The following is a 19,821-nucleotide window of genomic DNA, read 5'->3' as shown; positions in this document are numbered from 1 at the left end:
GTTGAGCTAGATTTCATTAAGTGAGTCTTTAATTACGATGAAAATAGTTTTTCCTTGGAGTCTTTTGCTGGTAGCCATGCTTACACTGAGAATGTGCATACCTGTCTTTTATGAGACTCTGTTCATATGTGAGCTGTGCAAACCATTTTGAGAGAATGTTGAAAAAAAGAAAAGAAAAAAAAAAGACCAGGTTTGGAGTGCAGTCAAACTTACAGATCAACAACAGCCATAATTCACAAGCTGGTGGTTTGTTATTGTGGCTTTTAAATTCAAGGCCACAAGCCAATGTCTAACTCCAGTATGCATCTAAGAATAAGTCAATATTTTTCAAAGAATCTGTAGACTGCTCTCTGAGTGGTTGTACTTCTGGCCACAGCAAGCCTCACCAACTGATATTAATGTATATTAATGGGGGAGGTCAGCAGACAGGACTGTGTTGGTGGATGGCTTTGCAGTTCCTGCAGACTTCAGAAGACCCAGATTTGGCTCCAGGACAAAATAACCTCTGTGGCTCAGTTTAATTTCAGCTGGCAGTATGTAAATGCCAGGGAAATGGCCAGACATCAAAGTTAGAGACTAGAGGGAAGAGGGCTGCCACCAAAACTCTCAAATCATTCATGTTGCACGTTGTGGGGACACTCAAGAGAAATTACGGGTTTTATTTATGGTTTCCAAATAAATAAATAGCAAAGCTCTGTTGTATTTCAAGACCTCCATGTCCATGACCTGCCAGAATGTGGCCTCAGACATTCTGAGGTTGTTTTTTTTTTTATCCTAAACCAGCACTTTATTCCAAATAAAACATCAGAAGTTTTACCATAGGGTGACAGAAATATCTAATTGCAAATTTCTCTGACCAATATTATGATTTGAAATTAAAGTGCTTTCTATAAATTACTGTTCAGGCCTATTTTAGTATTTGTCACTGTATTAAATGTCTTTGGGAGGGGCCATGGAGGTCGGGTGCAGTGTGAGTTGGGTGGTGGTCGAAAGCGAGGACCTTGGTGGTCCGACCCTCAGCTGAAGATGCTGGCTCTAGGGATGTGGAACATCACCTCTCCAGCGGGTAAGGAGCCTGAGCTGGTGCACGAGGTTGAGAGGTTCTGACCAGATATAGTCTGGCTCGCCTCGACACACAGCTTGGGCTCTGGAACCAGTCTTCTCGAGAGGGGGTGGACTCTTTTCCACTCTGGAGTTGCCCCTGGTGAGAGGCGTCGAGCAGGTGTGGGCATACTCATGGCCCCCCGACTCGGGGCCTGTACATTGGGATTCACCCCAGTAGACGAGAGACTGTTGTTTGTGCCTATGCTCCGAACAGCTGTGCAGAGTACCACCCTTTTTGGAGTTCCAGGAGGGGGTGCTAGAAAATGCTCCTGCTGGGGATTCCCTTGTTTTGCTGGGGGACTTAAATGCTCATGTGAGCAATGACAGTGAGATTGGGAGGAACATCACCCCCGATCTGACCCCGAGTGGTGCTTTGTTGTTGGACTTCTGTGCTCCTCAGGGATTGTTAGAAACAAACAGTGTAACAAACACCATGTTCAAGCATAAGCGTGTCCATATGTGCACTTGGCACCAGGATACCCTTGGCCGTGAGTCAATGAGCGACTTTGTATTCATGTCGTCAGACCTGTGGCCATATTTCTTGGACACTCGGGGGAAGAGAGGGGCGGAGCTGTCAACTGATCACCACCTGGTGGAGCGTTGGCTCCAATGGTAGGGGAGGATGCCGGTCAGGCCTGGCAGACCTAAACGTATTGTGAGGGTCTGTTGGGAACGTCTGGCGGAGTCGCCTGTCAGAAAGAGTTTCAACTTCCATATATTTCAAAGACCTCCTCAATCCCACTGACATTCCTTCCGATGAAGAAGCAGCAATTGGGGACTCAGTGGTGGGCCTTGGAGATTTTAATTTTAAGTCATTTTGCCCAAACCTATGTTGAATTCCTTATCACATAAATTAAGATATTGTTTTTACAAACAATATGTTAATTGTCTTGTAAAAAAACTTTGATTTACATATATTACATAATCATACTATAAATATACAGTATACATACACACTGTAATATATCTTTTCAGCAAATTCAGCATCCTATATAGCTTTTAATGTGATCACACCCACAAAGAGGAATGTTAGCCTGAAGCAGATCATTTGTAATTTTCATAAAATGACTCCAAATAAACAATTACAGGTGAGAACTCATATTGAAGCATATATATGTATGTATATATATATATATATGTTAGTTTTATTAAGCAACATTGTGTATTGTTACTGTAATGAGTAGGAACTGTAATGGGTCCAGTCTGTCTTCCTCTGGTACCTGGGACGTCCCATCTTTCCTGTTACAGTTCAACAATGTTGCTGTTGGACTGATAATGTATATATTCTTAATATAGATAATATACATTTTCAGTAATTTTCTTTATTCCCATGTGCCAGTCTCTCTCTGTGTTGGTTCCTACTCATTACAGTAACAATATACAATGTTATTGAATAAAACTAATATAAAATATATGTTTCAATATGAGTTCTCATCTGTGTAATTGTTTATTTGGAGTCAAAGCCATTTTATGAACATTACACGTTCATTGCTTCATTATAACATTCCTCTTGTCTTATAGTGATTGCTGTCAATCAAATACAAGAAGAGGGGAGTGCGCGTAAAGCAGAGGCAGTGTGTGTGTGGTGGCTGCCCCACACACACACAGCTAAGCTGTTTCCCACTCGTGCTGTATTAAAAAAAAAAAAAAAAAAGCAGAAACATTGCACATGTAAAACAAGACGGCTGCAAACCGAATTTGACTGAAAACACAAAGAAGTGGCCACGAAAAGTATGAGAAGTGAATTATAATTACAAACCCAGCAGTTAAATAGGATAAATGCTTCTTGTCCCAACCCACCCCAGTTCTGCTGCTGTGTACACACAAAGGCTCCCTCAGTCAGGTCTGGTAGTATTGCTTGACAGATCTTTCAGCAGAAATATCATTATATAATTTCTGTTCATGAAAGCCAAACATAGGCTGAATAATATTTCACATGAAAACATCATAGTCTGAATGTAGCCTCTACTACATCAGAGCAATTTAACCTGTCATTTCAATCACATTACAGTTTTAGGGGTTCAGTTTCCCTTAAATTCTTTGATCTAATGAACACTGCAGCAACAAAGCAATTTAGCATTGTTCCTTCACACTAACACTGGTCTAATAGCAGCGCGGGGTTATAATAGCCCTTACAGCCTCAAAGGCTGCGTTAATGTTAATAGCATGACTGGCTTTTGCTCAGCAGGTACTCTCAAGTAGCAGATGTGTTCGAGCTTCTAAAACAAGAAGCCCACAGGCTTTTTGTCAGCCCTGTCCCATGTGACAAACAGCTTGTCAGAAACTTTCTATGGTGCCACATCTGGAAAAGTTATTCCCCGTCTCCTCCTAGCTATCCCTCAACTCTGCCACTCTGCCAAAACACCCTGAGCCGACTGAAGGTTTGGGCAGAGAGGATCATCTTACCGTCACCACAGTGACCAAAGAATAATGATGTGTGCAGTCACAGCAGGGATTTCTAGCACTTCAACGAGTTGCAGAGAATCATCACTATCGTTAAATGTTAGAGGAGTGGTTCTCAACATTTTTTTGCAAAGTACCACCTGAGAAAATATTGAGTTCTCCGAGTAACACCATTATCAACAATGTTAAACTACAGTTACAGTCTAAATAGGCTGAGCAAAGTCAGCTATACTGGAGACTTTTCCTCAATAAGATAATTTGCTCTCTCATCATCATCCTCTTCCTCACATTATACTTCGGACACTGGTGTAGTGAAATTACATTAAGATGGATTGAGCGATTTTTTTGTTATTCATCATTTTCTACGCACTCCGGTCAAAATTCCTCATCTCCGCTTTGACAACGTACCCTGGTGTATATAGTACAACAGTTTTTCTGATTTTTTCAGAGGAACCTTGCGTACCAATAGTGGTACATGAACCACAGTTTAAAAACCAAAGTGTGATCTGGTCCTTTCGACAATCGTGGGTGCCTTCCGTTTTTAGACTAATTTGAACAGATTATCTGGCCAAATTATGAGGAATTAACATTTTATATAATTTTATATCATTGGACGCATCAGAGTCTTCCAGTTAGTATTAAACATGTTTGATATTTACGACTGAACAGCGATTGGGCCGTGAGCAGAACCCAGCAATATCAATGAGAGTGAGTTGACCTTGAAATGGATGTTGCATATTTTTGTTTAGAACTTTAACTTGTACAAGACAAGTTGATTCCGTCTTCTCAGAACAAAACATTGCACACACAACAGCTATTAACTGACAACCTCCATTTCTGTTTATTTTCTGAAGTCATGTTAAATCAAAGAGTTTAGGTGAGTAAAAACACACAGAAAAGCTCTGATACTAAAATGAAGTAGAGAACAACAGATTTGAACACTGAAATTTGGTAAGGTGGTTACCAACATATTTTGCGTGACAGCACATTGTTTTAGTTTCAAAGTTGAACTCCTCAGTCCACAGTGACATCAGGGAACCACATTTATCAAACTGCACTCTAAAAATGATGCTCTCATACTTTATAGCAATGGTTAATTGACTTCCTCCAGCAATGGTAAAGAAAAGAAACAATATCATGGTACACGGTGTCCATTCTTGTACCAATTTGCCTGCTGGTACCATAACCTAGCTTGGCTCAACCTGAAATCGCCATGTTTTTTTGTCCCTGGCACACGAGACATGCTGATGACAGAGAAGCGATGTTGAGTTTTTGTATACTTCCAGCAATGGTGGCCACCAAAGAGCTGATGCCTTTCAATTTGGCTGTTGCTTCCATTTTAAGCGACTTTACTAGATAGCCATATAAAGATAGCGAGTGATGCATGAAGACATTTTGAAATCCTATGCGAGCGACCCAGACCCAGATTCAAATGGATCTGTAATGTTTGTAGGTCTATCCATTTGTGCCAGGCTAAGAATTACTGCTTATTCTCACCAATATCAAATCCACTTGAAGGTGTCTCGCTGCCTAAACCTTTTCAGCTCCTTGATTAGTTGTAGTTAATGTTCAAGATGGGCAGCAGTGTAGAAAATTACTTCTTCTTCGTCATCTAAGTCAATCCTGACATCAATCTCTCTCCTGCCACTCTTGTCCTCTGAGGCCTCTTTTATTGCTTGCCTGAAAGAAAGAAATAACCCCTATGACTGCACTCTCCAGCCTCTCTGCAGTCTCACCCTGAACATTTTGCTCCTTCAGGTTGATTGATGTCTGTGTTGTGTCTGCGATGCACTGACTCCCTTTCCATATGCTCGACACAACCAAGGACCTCTGCCAGCAACATGTGCACGGAGGCATAGAGGTGAATTCAGCGGAAGGGAGGGGGTCTTTAGAGGATTAAGAGAATGTTTAATCATTGCTCTTAATCACCAAGTAAATATTGTCCTAACCATACATTTTTGGCCATTGAGCCAAACACATAAAATGCGCTTTGTTCTCTTTTACCAAATGAGACGCCTGGGGTTTAGTGCTGTGTTCCATTAGTAGTCGGAACTTGGAATTTCTGAGGTCATGGGGTTAAGTTCAGTGGGAGTGAGGATTCCAAGATAGCTGCCCGCACTGAAAGACTGTTTCTTTTACTGGTAATAGCACGTCTGTTGTATTTGCTTCACAGTAAATGAGTCGTACACATAGTACAGTTGAATTTTTAGCCACAGTGATGTTGCTACTCTGTTTGTGTGTGTGCCTAATACTGTGTAGAGGTTGTTATCGACTTGTATTACCAGGCCCAGCATACGTTGGAACACTCTGGAATAATATCACGATACAACGATATAACAAACTTGATATCCATCAACTGGAAGAAAATAAAAGTCTGTGAAAAATTAAAAGTGCAAGATTTTATGACTTTATGCTCTTTGTCTGTATTGAATGTGGATGGAGCATCTCGTAACGTAGCTTTCTCCACCATCATCCCGCTCTTAACGTTCTCATCTTCGTCCAGGTAACTTCAACCCTTTAGTTTATTAGTTAAATAATTAAAAAAAATGTTCAATTAAAATATTTATATCTGCTCTGGCATATTGATTATTGTATTGAACAAGGAATGGCAACGATATATAACCAAATCGATATTTTGTCCCAACCCTATGAGCAACTACCTGATGCATTCAAGGAATCTTGTAAAATGTCATCCCTTTTTGCAGACACATGCACAGTCCACTAACCAAATGCCTGCTACTGCTACATTGGTGGTAATTTATGCATTTCTCAACCTTCATTTATTTATTGTATTTCCTGTTTAGTTTCATACGCTACACAACAACCATCAGCTACTTCTAAACTTGTGACACTGATCGACCCTTCTCTGTCTCTCCAGTGCAAAGCAGAGCAACAGCACAGACACACACCCTGAACAACATGGTGTGTGTGTATATGTCATTGCAATTGTGCTTCGGTCATTTTGAGAATTATTTCTATGTCTATGAAATGTGCGGTGACTGTCACATATGACTCCGTGGCAACTCTGTCACTGATGGCTAAGAGCCGTGTACCTTGGCTCAGGCTCTTGGAGGAAGTCTTTGAGACCGAGCCCCTGCGAGATGTTTCTTGTCTTTGCAAATAAAGCATAACAGTTTGTCCGTAATAGCATTCTGACGAGCATCTGTAAACCTTGTGATGTGCAGGGAGGCAAAGAAAGATTTCATCCTTGTCTGCTCGGACTTAAAAAGTGGTGATCTCCGTGGGTGTTTTTTTGCTGTCAGCCATTTCTGACTGAACGTGAGATTGTTGTGATTCAGAAAACTTTATTGTTCTGCGAGGGTCCTACGTGAGCAACGCATTTGGTTTTTCACACAGAAATAGGGCCAGGCCTCCATCTCCACGTTTTAACACATGTATAAAAAAAAAAACACATTTTAACCCTTAGATGCACACGTGGGGTCAAAAATGACCTCACGGGTTGTTATTCTTCAAAATCTTTAAAATGAAAAGTTGTAATATATTTATATTCATTTTTGACCCCACTTGTGGAAGAGTGGGGTAGTGATTCAAAAACTGCAATTTCTTAAAATTAATGAAAAAATTTATAAAAATGCAAATGACCTCATGTCACAAACAAATTTTGAAGAATAACAACCCAGTTTATTGCAAAAACGCATTGATTTTAATTGGGGTAATTTTTGACCCCACTCATGGAAGAGTGTAGGTATTGGTAGGTTGTGCATAGTAATTACAGCATTCGATTATCATTGATTTTTTGCTTAAAAGTCTGATTTAGGCTGCCGTCTAAACAAGGCCTTAGTCTGATGGTAGACTGTCCATCGTATCGCTGTCATCATGTCACAACAGACACAAACATACTTGGGTGATCACGTTCCCATCACAAAACATTCAGATTGATCTTTCATCAACTATAGACAGGAAGTTGCTAACAGGACAAACTTACAGATAAACCCACACATGAAAACATAAACACCTTGGTAGAGATGAAAAAGATTGAGAAGTAAAGGTGAAATATATCTGGCTGGAGATACAGAATGTATGTTAGATAACGTTCCAGGTACTGTGAGACAGGTGCTGTACTCTTCACCGGTCTCTCTTTCCTGTGAATTAGCACCGAGGGCTGGCTTTTATGAGGTGGGAATGACGCAGCACACAGGAAGATGATGAAGACGAAGTTATTGTCTTGTCATCCTTCTAAAGGCTTCTGACCTGATTTTGGTGTTGACTTAGAGAAACACACTTCCTTTTTCTTTAATTAATGTGCTCACATTCCAGTGCACTTTGTAAAAAGTAAAGGATGAAAGAATGAGAGGAAAACTGAAAAGTGAGGAGCGCAGACAGAGCAGCTGAAGGTGGCATGCCCCGCTGTCTGTCTTGGAAGAAAGCTTGGTATACTAGTATGCCAATATCCACCTTTCACAGGCTTACAGTGTGATGAAGAATTGGAAGGCATCCCAGAGTTTTGTTTGCTGACTTCTGTCTCTCCCAGATTTTTTTTCTTTCTTTTTTTACACTCATGTCTCACAGGCGCCACTGGACTTCAGTGTAAGAGGAGGAGGAACAGATAGGTGGTAGAATACAAGAGCAGGGAGGAGACACATCAAGTTTTTTTAAATTGAGCATTATACAGTGGATTGTTTTCCCGTTGTTTTGGCTGGAGCATCAGCAGCTGATTGTAACAGGTTTGGTCCTGAGAGGGATATCATAACATCTTGCAATGGATCAAAGAATAACCAGGTTTCATCTGCTCTTCCTCCCCCTCCTCCTCCTCCTCCTCCTCCTCACGGTCTGCACCATTTTTACGGCAGCAGTGGGCAACCATACAGGAAGGATCAAGGTAGTCTTCACACCTACTATCTGCAAATTAACCTGCATTGGAGGCAGATGTCACAACAACTGTGAGCTGGGAAACACCACCACCATCATCAGTGAGAACGGCCATGCCACAGATACACTGACAGCACCCAACTTCAGAGTAGGTAAGAGATCTTTTCCTGTTATCTTGGTGAAGGACACATGACATGATCTTGTTCTGATGGTGAGTTCCATTTGCAGTCGGACCTCACCACCATATAAACTTTGCTACTTTTACCGTTACTAGCACTTCTGTTGTGTTTGTCTCACATTCTCACAGTCATACACATACTGAAGTACTGGGCGTGTAACGGTACGTGTATTTGTCCCATACATTTTCAAAATAAGTGAGAAGCCAGAGCTCGACGATCCAACGATCTCGGTTATGTCTTCCCTTTCCTATCCCTTCCCTATGTTATTTATCAACATTGGTATGTAGACAAGCAGAGCCAGGAGTAGAACCCACAACCTTTGAATTGAAAGACGACTCGTTTTTTTTTGTGTTTCTCAGCACTATTAAAAGCTATTAACTTGTTGGCCTCCATGTCTGTTTATATTCTGAAGTCACATTTAATTTCTGAGAGATCCCAAATCCCTGGAATCTTCACACCGAAATAGTTTGATTAAAACAAATATTTTTATTTAACTGATTCTAATGATGCTTTGCTCATCACTAGTTTTTCTGTCGCCAAGGTAGTTTTGTGCAGCTGTGCTGTGATGGCCCCTTTCCGCACTGTAAAGTATAAACATATATATATATATATATATATATATATATACACAAAGTACATGTATACCTTTTTAATATACTAAGACATGTTTTGCTCCTAACAGAAAACATTTGTCATTGTTTATTTTTAAAAATAACGAGTGATAAAACATATATGTGGTATGTTTTATTCTATGAAGATCAGTTAAAAAAAACACACACTTTTAATTCTTTGTTTTTTGTGATCAGCTGTAGACTTTGTGATCCTAAGAGAACTTTGCAGAACCTGCAGAATGGATTCCTCATGTTGCACCTGGACCTGTGACTGACGGTGTGGAAATAGATATTTGACTGCAGGGCCTGTGTGGGCTTGCTTTAATCCTCCTCTACCCTTGGTCCTTCTTTCCTTCATTCCTTCCTTACTCTATCTTTCTCGCCTCTGCAGTGGCTGGGTACTGTCCTGGGAGGATGAAAGTTTACTTGCAGCATAGATTAAACTCAAAGAGACAAGACGGAACCAAACGTGCTTGTCTTGTTTGTCTCACTGAACTGATGTGAGACGTGTTGAGTAAAGAGTTTAGATTTATGAATCAGTGGAAAGAAGGTGTGGGTCTGTTGAAACTTGCCCACAGACCATGACATAGTAGATGAGGCTTGGATACATACAGTATACAGCTGACGTCACACAACCAAGGTAACGCTCTCTGGTGGGAAACAACACTGTTCAGCTCTATAAATGCAAATACTAAACACTTTGTGCCAAAACACGACTGTAGAACATTTTACCGGATCCCCACAGATCCACAGAGACGGTGGAGGTGAATCACTGCTATGAAACGTGCTCACAGTGAGCAGAAGAAGACGGAGGAATCGGAACATCGATTGAAATTTCATGGTTATGTTATGCTCGCGAGAGCAGAGCGGTTTAACTACTATTAGGATCCAAAAATGCAGAGGAGACAGATATGCAGTTGAATAAGATTTATTGCAGCAATGTGTATTATAATTAACGATGACACGGGAACGAGAAAGGGAGGGGGGCTCAGAGAGACAGCCAATGCAGCTGTGCCGGGAATATGGGGAGAGTCGGTGGTCTGGGAAGTCCACAAGGCAGGGGAAGTTCCAACGGTGGAGAAGGATGGTGGTGAATCCGCAGCTCTCGGGGAAGCAGGAGACGTGGAAACCTGAGGCAGAACAGCACGAGTGAGTAGTCCAGAAGTCAGAGTTTGAGATATCACAAATAAAGTCATAGACATTACCACTGGTAGAGCATAAACAATCTGACGCTGGTGACTGGGACGGCAAAGGCTTAAAAGGCCTCCTGATTGCTCATCAGGAGCAGGTGAGGAGGAGCCGCCGCAGGTGTTGCTGATCACCAGCGTCATCAATGGAAGTAGGATCAGCCACGCCTCCTGCAGAGAGGGGAGAGAGAGAGCAGCACGGAGGAAAACTACAACAATATTAACGGAGGAGAGTGGGATCGTGACAGTACCTCCCCCTCAACGGGCGCCTCCTGGCGCCATGCCAGGTCTCCCAGGGTGGTCCCGGTGGAAGTCCCGCTTTGGCGGCAGTGGGAAGTTTGGTGAGGGGGATGAAGTGAACCGCTTTGGAGAACCGGTCTATAACGGTCAGGACTGTGGTGTTGTTCTGGGAGGGGGGAAGACCGGTGATGAAATCCACGGCAATGTGGGACCAGGGACGTCGGGGAATGGACAGGGGTTTCAGCAAGCCCGCAGGGGGGCGGTTGGAGGACTTGCCCCAGGCACATATGGGGCAGGCAGACACAAAAGATGTGACGTCCTGAGACATGGTGGGCCACCAAAAATGCTGTTTGAGGAATTGGAGGGTGCGTACGGTTCCTGGATGGCAGGCGAGTTTGGAGGAGTGTACCCACTGCACCGTGCCTGCCGAGAGTTGAGGTGTTTGGCGTTCCGGAGGTAGGCGAGGCTCTTGTGGTCGGTCCAGGCAACAAAGGGTTGGGAGGACCCCTCCAGCCAGTGCTTCCACTCCTGCAGAGCCAAGATAATGGCCAACAACTCGCGGTTCCCGACGTAATAGTTGGCTTCTGCAGGAGATAGGCGGCGGCTGAAGAAGGCACAGGGGTGGAGTTTCTGGTTGGTGGCACTCTGTTGGGAGAGGACTGCTCCTACCCCGATGTCGGAGGCGTCCACCTCAACTGTGAACTGGAGGTTGGGTCGGGGTGAGACAGGATAGGGGTGGTGGTGAAGAGTCTTTTGAGCCGGACAAACGCAGTCTCAGCCTCAGTACACTGAAACCCTTTAAGGGGGGAGGTGAGTCTGGTGAGTGGCTCCACCACCTTGCTGTAGTCCCGTATGAAACGACGATAAAGGTTGGCGAAGCCTAGGAAACGCTGGAGCTGCTTGCGGGTGGAGGGGGTGGGCCAGTCCCTTACGGCGCTGATCTACGTGGGGTCAGGAGAGAGCTGGCCTCGCTCGACGATGAAACCCAGAAAATGAACGAATGAGGCGTGGAAGGCGCTTGTCCAGCATGTCACGCAGAACATCGTTGACTAGACTCTGGAAAACGGCGGGGTGTTGGTCAGGCTGAAGGGCATTACCAAGTATTCGAAGTGGCCAATTGGGGTGTTGAATGCAGTCTTCCATTCGTCCCCCTCACGGATCCGGACCAAGCGGTAGGCATTGCGCAGGTCCAGTTTTGAAAAGATGCATGCGTGATCTCGTTCAGTCCCCTGTAGTCGATGCAGGGCCGTAGGGAACCATCCTTCTTCTGGACAAAGAAAAAACCTGCTCCAACTGGGGACAACAAAGGACGAATGACACCAGCTGCTAGGGACTTGTGGATGTACTTCTCCATGCTTTTGCGTTCAGGGCGCGAGATATTATAGAGACGGCTGGAGGGGAGAGTGGCCCCGGGGAGCAGGTCGATGCTGCAGTCGTAGGGACGGTGGGGAGGCAGAGAGAGTGCATGCTGTTTAGAGAACACTTCGCTCGAGTCATGAAACTCACGGGGAACGGAGGTGAGATCTGGTGGTGCTGGGAGCGGCTCTGGACACGAGGGGGGAGGCCGGGAGAGTGGAGTAGAGGCACTGGGAATGACAAAGGACGCTTCAATTGGTGAGCTGGCCAGTAGACCAGTTGAACTGGGGGCTGTGACGAGCCAACCATGGGAGACCCAGCACGGCAGGGGCGGAAGAGGACGGGATCAGGAACAATTGAATCTGCTTGTGGTGGTTGCCAGAAAGGAGGAGTGTGACAGGCTGAGTTCGGTGGGTGACCTTGGCCAGGGGTCTACCGTCCAGATCCAGGATGGTTTTTGGTTGGGGGAGGACAGTGGGGATCCTGGCTTGGTCGGCGATCTTCTGGTCATCTGCTCCGGAGTCGATGAGGAAAGTGAGAGGCAGAGACTGTTGACACCACATCAGCTTTCCGGGGAGCAAGCTGATGTGCTGGTGAGCTCATTCTTTTGGCCGGGAGGGGCAGGAGGCGATGAAATGGCCGGACTGACCACAGTAGATGCAGGCTCTGGCCGTCAGCCTCCCCCTCTCGGAGGGGGTTGGGCGAGCCCGGCCCAGCTGCATGGGTTCAGAGGAGTCGGTGTTGGGAACCGAGGGAAGTGAGGGGCTGGGCCGATTGATGGGGGGGCGTGACTGGGCGTGACCGGGCAAGCAAGGGTTTTGTCTTCCCTAACATTGTACATGAAATTCCACCATAATGCCGTCTCTTCAGTTTCTTCCTAACGCCTTCATTTCTGCCACTTTCTTTGTGTGTCCTCCTCCAGGTTGATTAACCTAACCTGATTAGTCTGATTGCATCTCTTTTTCTTCGTATTTTTTTCTTAAATTTTTTTTCTCGTTTTTATTTTTCAGTTTTTGTCAGATCAACTTTATTGTTATTGATTTAATGTCTTGTTATCACTGGTGAAATGAACACTGGTCTTCAATGGTGTGGCCGTGTTGCTGGTGCTGGTGCTCATACTGCAACAACCACACATTTATAAAACATTTTGTAATAAATAAAGTAAGAGAGTATATTCCCGCATCATATTTGACCAAGTTCCATTTCTTGTTTTTCCCGTATTGTTTCTTTTTCTGAAGACTCATTTTTCAGTCGTGAGATGGCGAGTTCAGCAGAGGCTGTAGAGAATCTAGATCCTGGCAAAGATGAAGTGAAAACGACTCGGTCAGTTGATGATAGTTTGGTGATAGCAGGAAATATTCATGGAATGACTTGATACAATGTACACAGATTACTTTTAAATTGGACATATTCGGGCTGTTGTATGTGTATCCCATTTGGCCTGGTTACGGCCCCTGGAGAGTGGATCTAAGTGCTGTTTTTCCAGCTCTTTTGGCATACTTTCTCCCAGGTGAATGCAACAACTTGCCAAGTTCTGAGAGTTTGCTGGCCTTCAGCCCCGGCTCACTTTCTCTCAGACATCTGTAGCTGCCAGTTCATTTGTGTCAGTTGCCGTCCAGATGGTTTCAAATCATTTATAGTCAGATTAAAATAAATAGACTCAGGTGGGAGGTATGGAGGTGGAGGTGGGCTGAATGTTGAAGGGAAAAATCAGACTGTACATGTGTCAGCTTATGCACCGATCACAATGCAACAAGCCAAGTTTCTCAATTCCTCAACTTACTATTCTTAGTTTGTGTTGAGTGGAGAATTATCCAACTGTAGTGCAAATATTATACAGTGCTGGAATAGAGACTGACATCACAACATTACTTAAACATACTATACCTTTATTAACTTGACCTGAATTGTAAAGTCGAGAACATGCATCTCTTAACGAGTACGTTGTGTACAGAATAAGCACTACATAACCGTAATTAAGCATTTATTAACCATTATTACCCTTTATTAATATTAATATATTGTAAAGTGTAAAACATGCTGTGTTTGTGCGGTTGTTTAAGGGTCAAAAGGAGCATTAATAAAGGTTATCAATGGTTAATGAAAGCTTACCTTTATCTTTACAGTCACCTGCTGTGACAGTTAACAGTTATTGAACTGGTAACATCAGTGATCACAGTAGTAACTGTTAACTGTCCTAAAAGTTTCATACTCTCTTCTCCATTCAATTGAATGATTTTCTCCATCACGTGAGGAAAATGCTGTCAAATTTGGAGCATTGTTTCCCGAGCCTCAAAATCAAAAAATCAAAATCAAAATCAAAAGCAAAGATATTCAGGTTACTGACAGAGAGGAGCAAGGACACCAGAATATGTTCAGAATGAAGAATCTGAAATTACAGAATTGATTTTAATTTAAAAAACGCAAACACTAAAGGTAATAATTGATATTAGAATTGTTGCCGATCAATTTATTGATTTATTAAGAATGACTAGTGCAGTACCTGTTCAATTCATGTCTGTTTTCATGAGGTGAATGATTCCTGCATTGGTTTCTGCATCGTTATTCATTGGTTACTGCACTGAGTCTAGATACTGAAAAAGAATAACAATGACAAATAATGACAGATTGAAATAATTCAGCACTGTGTAAGATGGGGCTCATTTTCCATTTTCTTTGGGATATTTTCCCGACAGTTAAGAGAGGGCTCTGCAGACACTTTAGCCACAGAGGTCAATCGTGTCTCATGTGACTCCCCAGTCAATTTGAAGCAGATGTTTCAAATATATCCCTGAGGAAAACCACAAATTATCAGAGAAGTATTTGCAAACTAAACAAGTTTTCTTTGGCAACTGCAACAAAACCTCAAAAATAAGAAAAGAAAATGGTGGGAGGACTTGAGGAATTTGAAAAGATTAGTGAGCCTGATGTTCACTATGACTTCTCACACAAACACACTTATGTTTCTTCATGACGTCAGCTCTCTGGTTGAAAGTGTGTGTGCTGCAGCTTGTTCCATGTAAATGTAAACGTGACACCTGCTGTGCTGTAATGTGTGGGAACTACAGGATTTACATGAGGGTCAACACACAACTCAACATCAGCCTCTACCATCTATAAAAACCTTGGAACCATTTGTTAGGACCCTCGTAACAGAAATGTCTGTAGGGGACTACACAGTTTTTTTTTGGGCATTTCATCCACACAGAAATGGCATTTTGAAAGAGCCTAAAACTGTATTTTTTTTGGAAAATCTCAAAACACCACCCTTGCATTTTCATGTAGACAGCAAATACACTACGATAGGAAAAGGATGATTGTCATTGTCCTACTGTATCTCTCCCTTACGCTGGCATTCACTGTCCCTGTCCCTGTCGTTGTGGTCATAACACTGTTTTTTGGAGATTGTGTGGCAGTGTTCCCAACTACTACTGGCAGTTTCCTTCTTGGGAAGTAGTTAGGATGACGCCATAAAGTTGTGATTCACTGGATTTGTCACTAGTTGCTTTTTTTGGGGAAAAAAAAAATGCTAAAGTCAATTAATATAACCACAAAGTCACCAAGTTGTCAACAGTGATGTTTGGTCTGTTTGCTTTATGATAACTTTTTGACCGCGCTTTGCTGTGCTCGTACGCCGTGACGTCACTCTGGGGAATAAGGTTTTCCTGGGCTTTTTATGGCCTTTAGGAACATTTAACAAATGTGAAACTCCATGAATTAAAAATATAGAATATAAAGATCTATACATGCCTATGTCCATGTCTCGATGTGTCCTGTGGACACTTTACAGGCGTTTCTTTTACTATTGTGCTCAATGGGAAAATTGCTTTTTGGGCCGCATGAGTATTATTTGTTGCAGTACCACAAGTGGCCACCATGACAAAATTGTCTTGGTAGAGGGGGTGGAGCTCTATCCAGTTCTTATAATACATCCATGACTGGTGCACGTAAACAGATGAACTGAACACTGTTATTCCCTGTTTCGCATAGCTTGAAGTGGCACATCGTAGCAGTGTAGTTCTCCCCCAAAGAGTAGATACTGAGCAAGATAGTACTACATATGTAGTTTACCGTAGTACTCCACGAGTAACTGACCCAGTGCAGGACTCTGCTGTGAAGGTGGTGAATTTGCAACAAAAGAAAAGAAAAGAAATTTGAAGGAGCAGTGGGTAGGATTTAGGAATGGTGGCACGCCACTCCTAAATGAATGTAGAGGAAACACTGATATTTATTCAGAATGGCTTTTAATACCCAGAAGTGTGGTGACAGTTTTTTATTATTTTTCACTCTTTTTATTTTTTAGTTCACTTTTTATTTGTGTGTTTTTATTTGGTATTTAAATGCTTTGATTTATGTTTCATGAATTTGCTTTTACTGTCTGCTTTTAATGCTGTGTGTCTATAATGCTTTTATTTTGTAAAACACTTTGCTCAACTGTGGGTTGTTGTAAAGGGCTGTAGAAATAAAGTACATTACATTACATTACATATGTGCACGTGCAGTAATGTTATTTGCCCGTGAACATGTTTCATGACTTTTGACATAAATGTGACGCCATAAAAATATAGCCAATTTACTGATTCAGTCTCATTCATTTTGCTAGTTATCAATTTGGATTATGAATAATAATTAACTTGCTAACTGATACATCAAAACACTTCATCAATAGTTAGCTGAAATTGAAGGATATGAGTTATTTAAAAAAAGACATGCAGAGATGTCCAACAGTTTGCAGTAGTTTTGCAAACGGTAAATTTGTGCAAAAGAATGCATATTTTGAAAGGATATTACAATAGCTGGAAGAAACTGACAATGTTATTGGTTGTTGTCTCACTGCACAGTAACAGAGTTTATTTCCTAATAAAATGAAAAGCTCCTTCATTGATCTATGACAGACATCACTAATGTGTTGTCATTAAATTTGAATCAAGGTGGTTAGAGACACTCTACGCACAATAAGGTGATTACTGCATTTCATAGCACAACAACAGTGTGGTACACAATCTACAATGCAGCAATCATGCAAATCATTCACTTATTGTGACAGCTTTAAATGAAGTTAAGTCACCAGGTGGAATTGTGGTGGAGCATGAACGTGCACATACAGACTGTCACAACACCAATTCTCACTTAAATATGGACTTCCTTCCTGTCCTGTTTCAATGTATATTATATATAATTATAATTTACTACAATACAATAATGATGAATACAAATTGCATTGAGTTTGCATTTTTTGTGCAACATTTGCATGACTGTGTGCGTGTCGACAGTTTCTTAGTGTGTAAGAATAACATCACTGTTTTTCCCTGTTGTCTCCTTAGTGGTTTGTCATCTCCCGTGTATGAACGGCGGCAAGTGCAGCACCAGGGACAAGTGTCAGTGTCCTCCCAACTTTACTGGAAAGTTCTGCCAGATGCCAGTTCAGAGTGGACACCACCACCAGCAGCAGCAGCAGCAGCAGCAGACGTCCAGCAGCTACAGCCAAACTCAGGTCCACTCCACACACACGCTGCCACTGACCTACAGCAACGGCCAGAGCACTGGTGAGTGAAAACCAACACATGTGATACCCACACAATACAAGACTCCTGTTTCTTTTCAATTGTTTTTGATTGGGGAAAAATCGATACAGTGAAATATTGCTTATTTTGGAAGGCAATATTATATATTACAGTAGTATAATTTTTTAACTGATGCTACAGATAAACATTTTGTGGATTAGCATTAAAAAAATCAATTGCCAAGTGCTCACTCTCACTGGAGCTGTTGTGTGAGTATATCGCAATATATGATTTCACAGAAATTCAGTATTTTGCAATATCGTGATAATATCGTATCGTGGTGTCTCACCGTTAGTTTTTGATACTAGGGCCAAAGATGTGGGTCGAACTTGCCTCAGCTTTGAACCTGAACCAGAGGGTTGTTAGGGAAATGTAGCGTTGATAATCCATTGCCTATTTCTCCTTCCAATTTTTGGCAGGCTGTACACGATGAGTGGTGTAATGCTGCCCCCCACTGTTTGAAGTTCTTAATCACAGTTCCAGTTCAAAGTTGCTCAACGCAGTTTAAAGCTCCCCATTGGAATTTGTTACATTCTGAAACATGCTAAATTAAATTTTTCACACAATAATAACCAGTGCTACCTTCTCCTTGTTCTTCAGCTCATAATTTCCAGCAGGCTGCACACTGAGAAGCATAATGCTGCCCTTCACAATTCAAAGTTCTTTATCACAGTTCTTCTCATCTTCCCATCTCCTTTCACCCTCCTTTCCTTTGCCTTTATGTACACACAACACACATATATTTAACGTTTCTCTCCAGCATTAATGGATTTACTTAGATTTGCTTTTTTCATGTGTTATTAGACGCTACATGTCGACGTCCCTGTTATTTTTTTTGCAGTGATGACCCCAAAGCCTAGAATGGAGAACAAATTAACTCTGTTGTTAAAAAAAAAAAGAACAAAAAGGCTGCAAAAAGCTAGCCTGGCTAACACCAGACTGCATCTCAATGTCATTTGAGATTGAGGTTGATTGAGTAGATAACTGGACAACTAATCATACCAGCCCTCTTGGCCCGAATGAAATGTGTTTCAGGATGGGCTGTACAGCATTGAGTTTTTAGATCGACATGTTTGCATGACATATTTTTATTATGATCGGGCTTTTGTTGCGATTACTTGTTTCCATGTAAACATAGCTAATGATCTGATTAACAAGTGGAGAGCGATGGAAAATGATCTGGCAGTGTGTTGGAGTGAAGTCCAGACTTCTATGTGGAGGTAGGTGAGGAATTACAAGCATGTTTGCCTCTTCAGCTGCCCGAGGAGAAGCCAGCCACCCAACACACACACACACACTAGGTCTGTAAATGTTCATCTATAATCCCACTCGAATTCCATTCCTTATTATTTTGTATATTCGTATTTTCAATTCAAATTTTTAATACATTTTACACACACACACACACTAACCCTCTCAGAACCACAGAATCAGAATCACTCCACTTCCTCTTCAGGAAGCATGTTTTAGTCCATTTACTTCCAGTTCCCGTGAAAAGTCCTGGAGGGTGGTCAGGAAGAAATGACCGGTAAATGGTTTAATACAGATGTAAACACTGTGTTTCCTGGTTAATTTCCTGATTAGAAAAAGCCTCCATTGTGCTGTGCTGTATGTGTAGGACCTAATATAATGTGTTGATGTCATGTTTGTGAATACCTAGGTTGAGGTTAGATGTCTCATAAAATGTAGAAATTAGTGCACTTTTGTGCAACATTTTGGACGGATAAGCAGGTAAATATGATTATTTCTCTCAAAATACACAGTGTCACTTGAAATACACATATAAATGTTGCTATCAGTGAACTATTAGTAGGAATTAGGGATGCACCGATATGAACATTTTGGCCGATACCGATATCCGATATTAATATTGATGTTATGGCCGATAACTGATATGTACCGATATCGATATATGTTTAAAAAAAAAACTGTACAGACTGAAAATTATGCAAGCTGAATTTTTGAATGTCTGTTTTTATTTTCAAAACATGTTTTACATCCAAATAACAAGGTTACAGGGCTACCATAAAACACAAGTAACCAGTTTTTAGAAACCTTTACCACTTAGCAAGTGTGTAACTAAATTAAAGTACAGTTTAACTCCCTCAACTCACTAAACTCCTGTGAGAAAGTTTGGCAAATGTCTTCCTTTGGTCGATTACTTGCTGTATTGGGTTCCCAACTGCGACTGCTTTCTTTTTTGCCTGCTGGCTAACGTTAGCAGTGTTAGCTTCCTGCCATTGTTTGTGTACTTCTGAGTGTTTCATAATCAAATTTGTGGTATTTATTACTGCTTTTCGCGTATCTTCTATCGACACTGTGAAAAAACGTCTACACAGCATCTAGA

At 42.0% G+C, this 19,821-nt stretch overlaps 1 protein-coding gene across 5 annotated transcripts in view; it reads left to right on the top strand.

Annotated features, from left to right (window-relative positions):
- ltbp1 (latent transforming growth factor beta binding protein 1) overlaps nt 1-19,821 on the top strand; it is a 115,668-nt gene that overhangs the window by 44,895 nt on the left and 50,952 nt on the right. For 4 of the 5 annotated variants that reach the window (XM_058651267.1, XM_058651265.1, XM_058651263.1 and 1 more), the window contains exons 5-6: nt 8,319-8,489; nt 17,235-17,456. In XM_058651267.1, the coding sequence (XP_058507250.1) occupies nt 8,319-8,489; nt 17,235-17,456 (393 nt within the window). The remainder of the gene's footprint in view (nt 1-8,318; nt 8,490-17,234; nt 17,457-19,821) is intronic. The other variant, XM_058651264.1, reaches the window with a different exon arrangement.

Source organism: Solea solea, chromosome 15 (genome assembly GCF_958295425.1).
Source record: "Solea solea chromosome 15, fSolSol10.1, whole genome shotgun sequence".
Taxonomy (NCBI): Eukaryota; Metazoa; Chordata; class Actinopteri; order Pleuronectiformes; family Soleidae; genus Solea; species Solea solea.
This window is presented reverse-complemented; position numbering and strand designations above follow the sequence as displayed.